Source organism: Haemaphysalis longicornis, unplaced genomic scaffold, assembly GCF_048455015.1.
Source record: "Haemaphysalis longicornis isolate Haplotype H1 unplaced genomic scaffold, Haemaphysalis longicornis Haplotype H1 scaffold_10, whole genome shotgun sequence".
Taxonomy (NCBI): domain Eukaryota; kingdom Metazoa; phylum Arthropoda; class Arachnida; order Ixodida; family Ixodidae; genus Haemaphysalis; species Haemaphysalis longicornis.
In genome coordinates, this window is record NW_027526204.1 from 151,879,315 (window position 1) to 151,894,974 (window position 15,660).

The following is a 15,660-nucleotide window of genomic DNA, read 5'->3' on the forward strand; positions in this document are numbered from 1 at the left end:
GCCACTTGATATTTGCTGAAGACATCACCTTGTTCGGTGAATCAGACCTCCAAGAAATGTTTCTAGAGCTGCACTTGGAAAGCTCCGTGGTAGGATTAAAGACGAATATGAATAAACCGGAAGTAATGCTGACACACAGAAAACCTTCGCCTTGGCCTAGGTAATTAAGGGGGGAGACTGGTCTTAAAACAACTTCTTTTAATTTTCAAGTAAACTTTGTGAAACTTGCCAGTCTTGCTATTTTTTGTCCACTGATTTGAAATATGCCACTATTTTTGCAGTAGGTCAATTAGTTCCCGAGATAATTAGAGATAATTAACCATTTTTGCCCAAACAATAGACAAAACAGTGTTAGCTGCAAAACTGTAATCTTCATATTTTCCAATACTATGAACCCTGGGGAATGCAATATAGGAAGCAGTTTTCTGATGCACCGCTTGGAACTAATTTTACAGCTCATTAAACTTTGGTGTTTGAAACAGGCAATCGAAATGGTTCTTTGCCACTGGTGCCACCAAGGTTTAATGAGCTGTAAAATGAGTTCCCAGTGGTGCATCAGAAAACTGCTTCCTATATTGCATTCCCCAGGGTTCATAGTATTGGAAAATATGAAGATTACAGTTTTGCAGCTAACACTGTTTTGTCTATTGTTTGGGCAAAAATGGTTAATTATCTCGGGAACTAATTGACCTACTGCAAAAATAGTGGCATATTTGAAATCAGTGGAGAAAAAATAGCAAGACTGGCAAGTTTCACAAAGTTTACTGGAAAATTAAATAACTTGTTTTAAGACCAGTCTCCCCCCTTAAGGGCTTGATGAGGTCAGTGAGCACATATAACAACTTACTGCACATATAACAGCTTCCTTACTAACAACTTGGCAGAACCTGAGCAAGCTTCTTGAAGGAAAACTTGAGCAATCCCAACAAGCAACGGAAAGAGGGATGATAGAAGTAACATTTGAGGACAGGAAACGAGCACACCACATCAGAGAACAAACTCTTGTGGAAGACATCATAGCTCAGATGATAAAGAAGTGGACTCTGGCTGGGCATGTGTTGTGGAGAACTGGTGACCAGGGTAACAGAGTGGCTGTCCAAAAATGAGACCAGAAGTAGGGGAAGACAATTAACTCGATGGAGGGATGAGAGACGAAAATTTGGATGTTAACAATGGACTAGGAATGGCCGGAAGAATTGGGAGTAGGCCTTCACCATGCAGTGAACACAAACAAGCTCGAAACATTCGTAGTGCATTCAAACGAGGACGGAGGAGAGAAGGGACACCAGAGAACGCTATTCTTTTAAGACTGCCACACCAACCTGCCCAGGAATCCGCACTTGTGACAAATGGGCTGACGATGGTGAGGGTGATTTTCCTTTTCCTCCTTCCTTCCCCTAAATTTGAAACGTGCACGGTACCTCTCTTGACACACTGGCGCGCAGAGCAGCAAAGCCTCGGCTTTACTCGTGTGCACAGCTTCTGCAAGCTGATGCAGGTCTCGCAAGATCTCTTAAACATGCCATTGCTGCTGGACCCCAGGCTGCCGGCGTGGCAGTGGCAAGGAGGGGACCCCTGGCTGTCAATCAACAGGCCTTTAATGCGACAACAGAACACGGGGCTCAGGAGAGCTCACAGTACTCGGTCCACCCGTGGTTGGGCGAGCCCAGTGGAAGCACTCCCACCGACCGGTCCTTGGATGCGGTGATCAGGTCTGGGGGGACGGGTCAGGGCAAACAGCTGGGCTCTCAGGGAAGAAGGGCTTCTCGCGACAAAGAGGTAGGAGAAAGCGCCGCACACGAGTGCTTTCAGAAAACAAAAGTGGGGTGGAGTAAAATGGTTTGACAAAAGATGCGTCTTGGGTAAATTTTGTAATATTGCGATGTCATCAAGCGTGAAAATATCCACAAGTTTTGGATGCAAGCCTCTGTCAAAGCACTAATACTCCATGCCACTAGCAAAAACCACTGACTCGGGCGCTACCTAACCCAATGTCTTCACCACACCACAGGACACCTTCGAGTGTGTCCTGTCGAGGCCCGACCCTTTTTGAATGAACAGCCGGCAAGGATACAATCGTCGTACGGCGACAGATCCATGTCCTGGATGTTTGCTTCGTGCCAGAGCACTTCGCCCAGGAACTTGTGCCTGTCAGGGTAACGCCGGTACCTGCACACCATGAACAACGGGAAGTCACCACTAAGGCACCAGTGCGTGCATGCACTGCAAGAGGCCTGGCTTTCCACTCTGCCTGCCTATCCACCTAACCTCGTCCCCCGGTAGCCACTCAGGTGGTCCACCCGATGTCAGACCTCCAGTTCAGAAGGCTGGCCCAGCTCCACTTTTCTTCTCTTTTGAGCTGGCGTGACTTCCAAGCGAGTCTGTTCCCTGGTCTACCCCACCCCATTTTCAATGCCTAAGAGCTAAACCCCTCATCTCCCTCTCCGCTGCCTGTTGGGCATGTCCAGCAGGGGCATCGACAGTGTGTGCAGTGTGTGTGTGCTTACAACCGCGGACCTCGCCCACCTCCTGTGGGGTTGTGGTGGATACGTAGCAAGCGGGGGCTGCAAGGACCTCCCCCCGGACATTTACGGACTCATGAGCTCGCCAGAATGCGAGCGGCAACTGCAGGCAGTCCAGCGGCTCGAGGCTGCTCGGGCGCAGCAGAGGCGGAAGGGGGACCCGCACCTTCTTCTTTCTGCCGCCCCTCGGGGTGGCAAAGGGAAGAGGGACGGGGACTCTTCTAGTAGCCCAGGCTGTGGTCCAGGCCCCAGTGCTTCGAGGTCTGCCTAACCATATAGACAGGGGGCCCTGCGTGGCCTGACCCGTCTCCTCCCGCTGGACAAATGTTCAATAAAGTCATTTCTCTCTCTCTCTCTCCTCACCTCCTGACGACACCGCGGTTGCAGGCGGTGTAGAGCAGGCCCCCGTTGGAGGTGTAGCGCACCTTCCACACGGACTCGTGGCCGTGCTCGCGCAGCCGCTCCTGGACCCCGACATCCGGCACGTACCCAGACACAGCGTCGCCCCCAACCAGCACCACACCTGGGGGCAACAAGCGAGGGAGGGAGCAGGGCAGATCCCCCACAGGCAGTGGCATGTAAAGCACCTCCTTCAAAGGGATCAGCAATCGTGCAGGATACGACGACAGGCGATGCACGTGCACAGCATGCTTCCTCAGTCTGCTCTCTCACAGTGCAGAGGAGTTGCTCCTTCAGATGCCACTGAACGTCACATCCATCGTGAGGAGATATGCAGTGAAATCTCAATGATGATACGATCACGGCTGATAACAAATTTGGCATAACATAAACTCGGAGAATTCTCCAGTCAAAATGCATCGCATCCGACAGGCCCAATTTCAGCGGCTACAAATGTTTTCTGGAGCCATGATGGGCAATACAAATTTACAAGTGCTTCTACAGCAATAATATCACATGGTTTCGGAAAACAGCTTGAACTCACTGTCTGATCCACGTTTTAAAACTAATTAGACCACATTTTACCACTAAGACAACTCTGTGACAGCTCTGAACGATCTCTGCAATCGTTCATAGTTTTGCTTCATTCCCTACTGTAGATAGCTGGCACTCGCAGTTTCAAAACAATGTCAGGAAAACAGATGGCAAGTTGTTATGTAAATTTTCAGAATGCATCATAGTATTTGTCTCCCTATAAAATAAAACGATAAAGCTTCACTGCGCTCATTTACTTAATAAAGTATTGTATTTTGGTGCATCACTTATTTGGTCATGACTTTAAGACGCCTGGTAGTTGTGGTCTTTGTTCAGGAAGGAGCTGTAGCTCTTGCTGCCACACTTTTACACACTGAGGCAAAGGTTCAGTAGGCTGGTTTTACTAACCTTCATATAATGAACACTGTTCCTATTTTTAATTTTGAAAAGTTGCCTGATGACTTTTTGCTACAAAGCATGCCCAATGTTGACTTTTACTGATGAGAAGCTGTAGCCATGCAAGCTGCAGCTTCTCATCAGTAAAAGTCAACACACTGCACAGAAGCTAACTGGCACTGCATCTTTTTTTCCCACTCCAATCAAGCCAATGGCTGGTGAAATTCAAGCCAGCACCATCTGTGTCCTTCCACTGCATGCGGGAAGAGTGTGCATGTAAAAACCCGGAGGGTGGAACCCACTGCAGAAGCCGTCGTCCGCTCCAGAACCGTAGGCCTCCGGAGTGGCCTCCACCGAGTTGGCTCCGTGACCAACCTCGAATCCGTGCAGGTACCGACCGTCCAACGTGGTCACCTGCACCGCAGGGAAGGGGCAGGACCATCACGGGGCTGTCTGTCGCGTGCACTCTGCAGCTTGGCCTTTCACGCAAGGCCGTCTCGACACCCGACACTGTCGGACCAAATTATTGGTGCACTAGAATTGAGTCAACACCAACCACAAGTGATAACAGACTTGGTTCAAGCCTTCACAAAACCTGGGGCACATCACAATACCACAGGGCACACGTATACGCCAATGAATGCAAGAGGTAAGCCGTAGAGGCCACATGCCTCACAGACATATCTAGTGCCTGAACTAGCTTTAGTAGTGCCTCAGGCACAGGTGAAGCTAACATCCGCAGCACAAAAGCTATTTAAAGCAACTTAAGCAATTCGGCTTGCACTGGGGACAATGTGCCACATGAAGGCTCCCCCAACTACCCAATGCTGGCAGTCACCTCCTATGCAAGGCGCTGCAACTACAGCTAAAGAAATTAACCCAAAAAGTTTACGGCGTTGCAAGGGCATTGCACAGAGGTTCAGACTGAACAATGCTGTGGAGAAATCTGTGGCTGTAGTCGCATGACATTGCAGCGACATCATCATCATCATTTTCATCAGCACTATGAGCCAGCTGGCACTTGGAGCACGCTCAGCAGACATCTCTGTGTGCCTTGCCCTTGCCATGGCACAGTCAGCGCAACCGCAATAAATGTGGGCTCAGCCACACCGCCCCGTCGGCCGCCTACAACATCACGGGACAACTGGGAAGCATTCCACTCTGACTTGGCCTGGCCTGCGGCATGACTTCGTACGGCCTGTGATCAATATTTTTCTTTTCCCGTCAAGTTCTCTTTCCTCCAGGCGTGTGGTTCACTAGCAGCATGCAGTTCCTAATGCGCAAGTGATGCACCTTTGTTTTAAGGCTCACGCTTAACCAGGAAAAAGGACATACAGGGAAAGGTAATCAATAGCTCTACGATCACGGCAGAAGTAAGAAAGATAAGTGAATATGGCAAAGTAAGACTAGTGGGTAACAATGCCAGGGCATCTGTCATGCCTGTGAAAAGCTTCACTATCACTAGCACATGCCGTGTGCACCAGGTATGTTCCATTTTGCCACTTTAAAATGCAGCAAGGCATCGCCTAACTACTAATCAGCTGGCACTCTCACCATACAAGCAAATTTCGAAGGCTGTACACAAACTCGGCACACAATGAATGTAAAACCTTTCCCGCGGTTATGCCCATTGCTAGACTCGTGCTGATTTTGCCACCACAATTCCACAACTGCTTTTTATACGGAGCATTATCTGCCTGTGCATCCTATTTTTCCTCTGTGCTATTAGTACAAGGCAGTTGCCCCCACGGTGGCTGTACTAGTAAGCTGAACTATGGGCACACAGTCTGGCAAAAAATGTTGACATTTTTGCTAGAACAGTCTAATAATACATCAGCACTTTTCTGTTCTGCTTCAACACTCAGGCATTTGTACTGGCTACTAGGTATAAAAAATGAGTAACTGGTTGTATTTAGCAGAAGGGGGAAAACCCAGAAGGAGCAGGCAGTTTATTTACCGACACGCACTTCCTGGGGGAGTTCACTTTGCAGCGGCAAGTGCGGTGTGCCCTCCTCCTTCCCTCCTACCAACAAGGGCAACGATGATTACGGCGGCTCTAAACACCCCCACCCCCCTTCCCCTTACATGCACGCACACACACACACACAGCTGCCGGGCTCACCTTGCAGACGCCCTCAGCAGACAGCGACAGCACCGTGCTCTGGTGACTACGCACAAACGGCCAACTACTGTGCAGGAAAAGCAGGTCTCGGATGGCGTTGTCGTGCAGCTGCAGGCAGAGGGAGACACACAGCCCGCTCACTCACGCGTGCCTGCCCGCACTTCCTTCACAGCGCACTCCCCCCTGTGCCCACAGCGAGCCCGATGACGTGAACCCGACACCGGGTGCCCCACGCTCCGCCGCTCCACTTTACAAAGGTGCCACTCTTTGCAAAACTCGTTGCTGACACACAAGGGTTCTTAGTTCTGTTACCGTGAGAACCCTTCCATAATTGAGAGGGGCACTCTGTGTGAGAGCGAAGTTTCACGAGTGTAAAAGCGCACAAAATTTATCTGCGAAGTGATAATTGGCACCGCTAATGAATGTGATCACGAAATATGCACTGCCGTGCTGAACTTAACACGGCTTCAAAGAAAATGGCTTTACTGGCAGCAGGATACAAACAGCTGGCCTAGAAGCACCCTAGGCTGTGGCAGACAGGTGGCACTCGCTTGCAAGTTCACAATGCAGGAGGCTGCAGATTTACGCCCACGCGGGGCAAAGCAAGAGGCTCGACCCAACATAAAAATGTGTGCCCAAGCAAAAAGCGAAGCGACTCAAGGTGAGTATGCAAGTGCCTATGCACATCTCAGATCATGTCACTTTTCAAGAATGAGCTGGAAAGAGCGGTGGAACAAGTGCCACTCACATCGTAGACAAAGTCGAGTGGCAGTGGCATTCGAAGGTCGAACAGGGTCAGCCCCTGTAACACAGTGCAGGGGAAGACAATAAGTGGCTTCAAATAAAACTCACCACTCCTTCCTCACCCACACAGTGGAGCATTTCATAACACTGTCCATTTCCCTCAGCTTTAACCAATTTCTCCCGCTGTCGCACTACATCATCTTCCCTTCGTGCTGCTGAAGACCTCGCCCACCCACAGGCTGCACAATACGGGAACTATGCCCATCACCAAGGGGCAGCACCAACACCTCCTCATCTTGGAGAGCGTACACACAGGACGGAAAAGGGAGGCCACCCAATGGACGACGTGGTGCACATACCCTTCCATTGGCAGAGCTGCACACAGCCATGTTTGGGCAGATGGGGTCAGCCGCCAGGCTTGCTCTTTCTCGCGCGTCATAGGCACCTGAAACACAGACGGCAACAGCCTCTTGGCAACTAACGCCAGGAAGCACCTCCTCAGCTTGCACTTTGTTCAATTTGTGTTGCTATTAAAAAAAAAAAAAAACAAAGCTGTTTATCACGTTCACATCCATCAATATGACCCTCCAGCATCCATACGGCATCCATTTGTTGCTGCCTCGTATACCGTAACAAAAGAAACACAAATAAAAAGGTGCACATATGGAAAAACGGACTCCACTGGTTGTCCCATAGGCTTAAATTTATTACCACGGCTCATATGCAATAATGCTGTCCAGCAAATGCATTTATATATCTGAGTCACATCTTTTTACTCCCCGAATTTTGCCGGTTTAGTTTGATATTACAGTAATACCTCGTTAACTCGAAGTAGTAAAAACCGGGAAATATTTCGAGATAAGCGGATTTTCGAGATAAGCAAAGTTGCGCGAATTGCCATGAAATATCGAGTTCTTTGCAAAAAAAGGCGTTACTACTTAGCAGCTCTTGAACAGCAGCTTCCAATCTTGCTTTTCATAAAGGTTTTAAAGAGAAAAAGAACATACAGGAGACGTTCACGGGCTTGGTTTTGTAGCCCTGCAATTTTGCTTAGCATAAAAGAACTGCGTAATGCTGGTCTGCTTTGCGGTCGCACTCGGGCCTAGTAAAAAAATCTTCTAGCTGCTTGACGCATTGCATGAGCCGATCTTCCCCGCCGCTGCACTCAACCTTATTTCGCAGAAAGCGCAGCAAATTCCTTGTTTCGGCAGATGTCGGCACCTCTCGAGGAGGTTCGTGGTCATCGCCCCCGTCTTCGCCGTCCCCTCCTTTTGGGGCTATTTCAACGATTTTGGCGTCAGTAAGTTCTCCTGTCACGGGCACATACTGCTGTACCTCTGCGCATGTCTCTACCGTCACAGGACGTGCCACAGGGTTGCGTGACGACGTTCATGTGCCTCTAAGCTCAGACTTCACGTTTGGGGAAAACATCGGCTTTGTGATAGGCGCGGCTAAATCGGAAAGAAATCGAGGGACTTGTGCGCGGCAGCATCGTACGAATCTTGTGAAACGGTCCGCGGCGGCGAAATTTCCGTTTCCCTCTCAGTCAAGATTTCGAGATATCCGCAGTTTGACCCCAAAATACTTCGAAATAAAGGGCTACAAATACATGGGACGTATAGGAAATGGTTCGGTGCCGCGGAAAATTTCGAGTTAGCCGATTTTTCGAGATATCCGAGTTCGAGTTAACGAGGTATTACTGTAGTATAACCTCGCTTTTGCTGCTGACTGTACCTGACATATCTACTTCGTGCCTGATGCTGACAAGTATGCCATGTCAAGTGCAACGTACGGCCTTGTCTTATCAGACAGATTGTGTATATACACAAAGTATCCCAGTAGACTAGCATCCAGGTTTTTAAAAATGGAATATATATAAAATAAAAATTTCTATACAGCTAAATTGTTAGGAACCAAATTTCAATAGCAGACTCCTCCCCACTGTACCCAATTTTGATCAGTCCAAAATGCAAATTGCGAACCTGGTGAGCAAGTGACTGATAAAGAGACAGTTTGATACCAAGCTACCTTTTCGAAGTTGGCAGGGTCTCTTGAAGTGAAAAGGAAACCACCGCTTTAGATCACTTGCAGCAGAGTGTCAGCCGGCCCCTTCTTGTCTCAGTATCAGCAGAGGACTAGCCTATTATTGCAACTACCCTGTATGAGGCTCTATGTATAGTGGGCTCAGAGGAAGGGACCATCCTTGCAGCAGTGGCCCCAATTGCAGTGCTACTGCGTCCACTCACAATTGTCGTAGGTCATCACTTGCTCCCCACGCTCCACGTCTATGACGGCCAACCGCCGTGCTGTGGTCGCAGCAAGGATCTGCACAGGATGACGCAAAGGTTGCATGTCAGTGGACTTGATAAAGTCACGTTCACGCTACAAATGATTTCCATCCATGCAGCCAAGCACTGTCTGTGTTTCCTTAAAACAAATGATGCAGGCGCAGCTAGCACTGTCTGCACCGAATCATCCCTTGCAGTGCAGAAAAAAGCAGGAACAAAGGGCAGGGGGTCCTCTATCAAGACCACACAGAAGTTCGGGCCTTCCAGAGTGTTCTTCTACAGGACCCCCGCTACTACAAGCAGGTGGTGTTGAAACATTTGCTGAAATATGGCTTCATCAACCGCACTGACAAAGCTCAAATGCACATTGACAAAAATCCGATGACAGATTACTTTTACGAAATGTCTTTTTAAATCTTCATTAGCAGAAATACCTTCCTGACGATTCCCCCCAAAATCTAGACATTGAGAAGTCTGACAAAAGAAAAGCAGTGTAGATTTTCTTCCACTGCATGCACTTACACGTGAGCCATCACTGGTGAAACGAACTGCGTTGATGTTTCGCGACATTCCCATGGAAGCAATCTGTGGCAAAAGGAAAAAGAAAGCACGAGGAAGCGTTTGTACTGCATCAACTCGGTGAATCCTGTGTGACCTCTGAGAACTCTCGCTTCCAAGCTTATTTGTAGCTCAAACCACCCCGGATGCTGCACTTTAACCGTGAGTGTGTCTTAATATGCTTGACTGAATTTAAAGTGTGTAATTATGCAATCAACAATTGAAAAAAATATATATATATTGAAGGCAAGCCATATTTTAATGAAAGAATAGTATGAAAAATGTCATCAGCTTTGAAAAAAGCTTCAGATTTAAAATGCAGAGCCAGAGCATAAATTTCCCCATATGCACTCATTTACCCCCAACCCCCCTACGGTTGTCTCAATCCACTTTTGAGCAATCTTTTACTGCTCCCTATTTCTTTTTAAAGAGTGTTATACCTTTCGTGAAACAATACAAAGCTAATGCAGTTCAACTGTAATTAAACAGGGTGACAGGTTGTGCCTAGAAAAATGCTGAAGGGTACTAATCTACCCTCATTCTTAAACAAAGCACACAGAGATGATGAGGAGAACATTCCTCACAAGAACTCTCCTCGCACAAAAAAATAAATAACTTGCATACACCAAACGTAAACCCAGGTGGTTGGCACAGAAACATGAGACGATGCCTCAACACTGTGGTTTCTAATGGAGTGTTGAATTAATAGGTGCTCTGGGCACTGTTTAGAGCAAATAGGTAAGTTGCATTCCGTGCGCACAGAAAGTTTTGGTGCAGTACCACAATTGAGAAAATGAATGTTGCCTCCGATGCATGTTCATCAGTTTTCATTTGCTTGTATAAGCAGGGTGAATACAAATGCTAAAAATGCACTGTTTTTCCTACACTTACTGGTCTCCCCACAGATTGCCTTCACAATCCAGCCAATCCTTGCGCACAGTAGCACCTTGGTGATTCACTGGCCCCCTGAAACGCACTCCCTTTAAGGTTCCTCCCACTGCTGCCTTCCTTCGCAACAGTCTTGATCTGCATTCCCTTTTCCAATTAATCCTCCCAGCACTGCGTAACCTTACTCTGAGTGCTGAAAAAGGCTGCAAATAGAGTGCTATAAGAGGAGGGGCGAAACATCATAGCAGCAACAGGGGAGTTTAGATCCTCTCTCACTTGCCTGATAGCACATGAGCAGCTCCATGTGCTGTGCAGTGTAAAGGTTAACCTTCCCATCGTAGGAGCCGGAACAAAACAGGTACCTGTCCTGTGGTTGCCAGCAAGAAAAAAACAACATATGTGAATGTTAAAGACTCACAACTGAAATTTGCAGCATGTCACAATGTTTTGGAATCAAATTAAACAAATGCCATTAAACAAACACATGGTACATGTCTAGTAGAATTTCTCTGAGCATGCATGTGGGCATTTTGAGCACAGCCGTCAAAAGCAAAATTCATCTTTTCTTAGTACTTCGAATGATACATCGAAGCAGGAATCGTAACTGCTGCACCACGATTCCACCCTGTTTTGGTAGTGCAATGCGTGGGCTTTTATAGGCAAGTTTTACGCTCTCAGGACCTGCAGTAACCACTATGTATGCTTCTGCCGAACATGGGAAGATGGTGCCACAGGGTTCCACACGTGTGTGCCGTGCTTGGCTGCCCGAGACAGAGACATCGGGCAAGCTTTCCTGCCAAGTCGTGTGTTTTGTCATGTAGCCAAACATATGAATGGTGCTTATTAGACATTTTTTTCATCTGCAAACACCTCCCTTCAAGCCTCGCAGAGAGGGCAAATAATTCATGGTGCACAGATTTTTGTCTCCTTAACAAACAGCACGCTACGTCGATCAGAAGGGAAAAAGACTTGACCATTACAGACAGATTTCGAGGGTCATTTGAAGTCAAACAAAGAAAAGAAAAATGGAATGCCCAAGTTGCCGTTGAGTGGCAACAGCACAAATGTGGATTGCTGACGTTTCTGAAGTTTGCTTATTTGCTGTTTGGTTCAGAGATTAAGAGAGCTGAAGGCCGCTATGAGCAATGTGTTGTCTATTGCTTAGGCAAGCCAACTTTGTTCCATACAAGTGGTGCACGGTATTGGCAAAAGTCACATTTTGTACACCTGATGCAAATCATCGGCAACTTCACAGCAGCTGACACAATGAGTTGTGATATCACACGTGGCCTTTTTATTATATTTAATCTGGCAGCCAGATGTATTGCAGTCTGTGCGCTTTGTTGATCGTATTTCTTTGTATCTTCCCTGCGCATTTAAATTTACGGCAGGCACTATAATCTACCGACAGAGGCCAACTAATTTTTTCTAACCTTTTAAATAGAAAGCAGCAATTTGATTGGGCACATTCCACGGCCAATTCTCACATTGTAACAGCTTCCCCGTCCCATTGTAACAGCTTTAAAATTAGCTTGCGAGAGTACCAAGATGTATAGTTTGTCTTTGACATTTCCATTCAAAATTAACTTAGTTGAGAGCAACGAATGTTAACTTGTTTCTCACTGCGCCGACACTCGATCAATAAAGCAACGCGAGTGCGAACATCTCGTAAGTGCAGGAGCTAAACACCCGCAGCAGTGCGCCCCTTCTTTATCATTTGTGACAGCCTAGTTGTTTGCAACATAAATCAGTTCTAAGAAGTCATTTTTTAAGGATGTCCACTATATATTAGCACGCACGAAATTCACGCAGGTGGAAATTCTTGCCAAACGCAAGCATCACGACTGCGAAGAGGCGCGATCAACAAACCATACTCGTTGTCAAACATGACTAATTACGCGACGGAGTTGTGAAAGTAAAATAAAAAAACATATTTCGAGCGTGTTATCGCACCTGTAACCCGTTGACGCTTATACACTACCACGGGTCTAAAAACTGATTCCTTAGTACCGCGGTAATGGGACTCTTCGATTTACCGTCTCGGTATCACCGCGGACTCCCCGAGAAGCAATCCGGCATTCCATTCTCCCACGTATCCCTATGGCTTCGGGGAATCCTCGGACTACCCGCGGTGAGTCCGAGATGGTAAATCGAAGAGCCCCAATGTCACGGGGTTGAGATTACGCAGCGTAACTATGAATGCTATGACAGCGAGCGACAGCATCGTCTTACCCTGGGGCTGAACGAGACACCGCGCACGCTACCTTGGTGGTACCGCAGAAAAACCGGAGCGCCTTCTTTCTGCATGGCTGCTGCTGGCAGTGGCGTCGTAGGGGCCCGAAGCCCTTACGTGATTAGGGACAAGAGCGGCTGGCGACGTTGCGGAAGGCCTGCACGCCCCGTCAGAGTCATGTCGCCTCAGCACGAGCGGCAAGCACACGCGAATCTGTGCCGAGTCCCCACGAGTCCGGCGATGCACTGCGGACTCGGTCGCACAGGGGCTAGAGCCACGACGTAAACGCCAGCACCATACGGGTTGCACTGGACGAGCGTCCAGCAAGGTCCCGGGACGAGGCGGCCGAAAACATCCTCCCTGGAAGACCCGTGCAGCGACGCATGCTGTGCGAGGAGCGGTCGAGTGACTGGACTGTTGAAGTGGATGGTCTCCTATCGCATCATGATGAGGCGAAGATGGAAAATCATTTCTAACCAGGACAAACACAAACGCTGTCTTCTACGACACAAATCGGACACGGCAGACATTGCGAAATACTGATGGCGATGAGACGTCTGCAGTCCGTTGAGCTCCAACGAGCATTTGTGCCAGTGGGCCAATGATTTGAGGTCGACATATAAATGGGCGCAACAAGACATGCGCTGAGGGCCTCCGGATAAATTTAACCAACTTATTACTCCAAAACTGTAGAAAATGTGTAAACTAAACAGCTGCAACGCAAAAAAACAAAATTATCTAGAGTCGTTCCCCGAAAGTGAACCCGCGTTTAGTGTGAGCTTACTTCCGATCATCTGTGCGGTCATTCTTTCATCATTCATCTAATTATTTATTTTATCGTTTGTCTAATTAAATATATCATTGTTTAGCTCCGTGACACCCACGCCACTGACCTATTAAGGTGCGTCAGGTTTTATCGTCGACCTCAAGTTGTGGAGCACGTATCAGTTGGGCATGTAGCAGACGACGCGCTTCGCGCACATATTTCTAGGGACCATACTCCCGCTTTTAGGGCCACAGGCGACATGTTTTCTTGCTCACGCGGCATTCATTCCCTCTATGACCTTTATTTAGAGGCTTCCCACTTCGACAGATTGATGTTACCTGGCAACACCCTCTCTTGGCGCCCGCTGACAGCCACCGATGGCTAAATGAAACACCAGAGTACTCATTTTCTCATTGAACACGCCCTTGAATTTGATTGATTGATTGATTGATTGATTGATTGATTGATTGATTGATTGATTGATTGATTGATTGATTGATTGATTGAATTTGTTGAAAAAAGGTTAAAATGGACTCACAATTAGATGTTGAAGCGCGTGCCCTGTCTTGGAACCCGAACTCAAGCACACGCACATCTCTCTCTCTCTCTCTCTCTCTCTCTCTCTCTCTCTCTCTCTCTCTCTCTCTCTCTCTCTCTCTTTGTGCGCGCGTGTTTGAAAACTGCCGGGTCGTGTAATTGCTTATCTTCTTTTTTTTTTCGGTCGTCTAGACAGTCAAGTATTGAAACTACTTGATAAGATTTTCAAGCGCCAAATATTTAAACAGGGGACGTAAATAGGAATTGCACGATCCTTTCCTTGTGGCAGTTCGTGCGTGAGGCAGACCTGACCAGACGACTCTGACGGCCATCCCACTCCCCACTCCCTTTCCGTTCCTCCCTCCTCCCCAACCAGGCTACCAAGCCTCCCAAATCGTCAATAAAGTTTCATTCATTCATTCATTCATGTCTCTGTCCTTTACGTCCCCAGTCTTAAAAACCTTATGATGGATTACCAACTAGTAGTAGCTCGAACCCACACGATGCAGTTACTTGTCCCAAGTGGACAGAACCGGCTAGAACTTGCGCACAGTAGCACCTTGGTGCTTCACTGGCTCCCTGAAACGCACTCCCTTTAAGGTTCCTCCCTGGCTTGACAAACACCCCATTGCTGCCTTCCTTCGCAACAGTCTTGATCTGCCGCGGGTTCGATTCCCGGCCGCGGCGGCCGCTTTTCTGATGGAGGCGAAAAGCAGAAACGCCCGTGTGTACGAGATTTCGGCGCACGATAAAGATCCCCATGTGGTCAAAATTAATCCGGAGCCCTCCACTACGGCGCGCCTCATCGCCTGCGTTGCGTCGGCGCGTTAAACCCCACAATCAATCAATCAAATCTTGATCTGCATTCACTTTTCTAATTAATTCTTCCAGCACTGCGTAACCTTACTCTGGGTGCTGAAAAAGGCTGCAAATAGAGTGCTATAAGTGGAGGGGCGAGAGAGAGAGAGATAGAAAACTTTCCTAGTTCGGGCCGTCGTGCCACAGTCTCTTCATTGGGAGACGGCTGGTCCGTAGAACTCCCAGAGGTTCGCACTAACACGAAGGCAGTGGGCCGCCAGAAGTTCTTGCGTCGATTTGACATCTACGCCATGACCCGGGTTCAACCAGTCCTCCCAGGAAGCGATGCGGGAACGCAGGTGTGGTGGCAGGTCTGGCGGATGGCACTCCCAGTAAAGGTGTCGTACTGACGGGTAGGAAGGGCAGTTGGGTGTAGAGCAAGTGGGACGCGAGAGGATGCCATGCATGTAGTGGATACGGGATGGAGTGATAAGAGATGAGGTCTGTGCTTTCCAGGCCACAGATGCGGCTTCACGGGAGAGGGCGAGGTGGGGGACCGGGAACACTGCCTGCTTGCGCGTAGCGCGCAGAGATGCTGTCGGCGTGCCTGATGTTCTGAAATCTTTTGAGTGCCAGGGTGGTACACATGCGGCCACAACATGGGCGGACCCGGGGAAAGTACTCGGGTAAGCTCGTGTGCTCGAGCATTGCCGTCCAAGTTGGCGTGGCCGGGGACCCATACCAGCGTTATCTTGTGGGGAGGATGGGCGCGAAGGGCGCAGTTGACGGTGTCAGAGGTATATGAGGGTGTGTGGTGTATCGGGGCGAAACATCATAGCAGCAACAGAGGAGTTTAAATCCTCTCTCACTTGCCT

The 15,660-nt window shown here is 48.4% G+C and overlaps 1 protein-coding gene across 2 annotated transcripts; it reads right to left on the reverse strand.

The window, feature by feature from the left end:
* Nucleotides 1-1,580: 1,580 nt before the first annotated feature.
* On the reverse strand, nt 1,581-13,261 carry LOC144159658 (uncharacterized). 2 transcript variants are annotated; one of them, XM_077691284.1, is made up of 11 exons: nt 12,684-13,258; nt 10,732-10,818; nt 9,528-9,590; nt 8,964-9,042; nt 7,077-7,162; nt 6,722-6,775; nt 5,974-6,081; nt 4,154-4,265; nt 2,886-3,045; nt 2,075-2,169; nt 1,581-1,714 (listed from the first exon to the last, which is right to left on the reverse strand). In XM_077691284.1, exons 1-11 carry the CDS (start codon nt 12,756-12,758, stop codon nt 1,623-1,625), a joined length of 1,011 nt encoding a protein of 336 aa, XP_077547410.1. In that variant the 5' UTR covers nt 12,759-13,258; the 3' UTR covers nt 1,581-1,622. The 2 variants fall into 2 exon arrangements, with proteins under 2 accessions (XP_077547410.1, XP_077547411.1); XM_077691285.1 differs by lacking the exon at nt 6,722-6,775 and having other exon boundaries at nt 12,684-13,261.
* Between the last annotated feature and the right edge of the window lie 2,399 nt (nt 13,262-15,660).

Excerpts from the sequence above, each read along its gene's own strand:
- LOC144159658 (XM_077691284.1), bottom strand. The coding sequence starts at position 12,758 with ATGCAGAAAGAAGGCGCTCCGGTTTTTCTGCGGTACCACCAAGGTAGC. Across the intron at positions 9,043-9,527 it reads TCACCAGTGATGGCTCACGT|ATCCTTGCTGCGACCACAGC; the intron begins GTAAGTGCATGC and ends CATCCTGTGCAG. Across the intron at positions 6,082-6,721 it reads CACTCGACTTTGTCTACGAT|CTGCACGACAACGCCATCCG; the intron begins GTGAGTGGCACT and ends CTCTGCCTGCAG.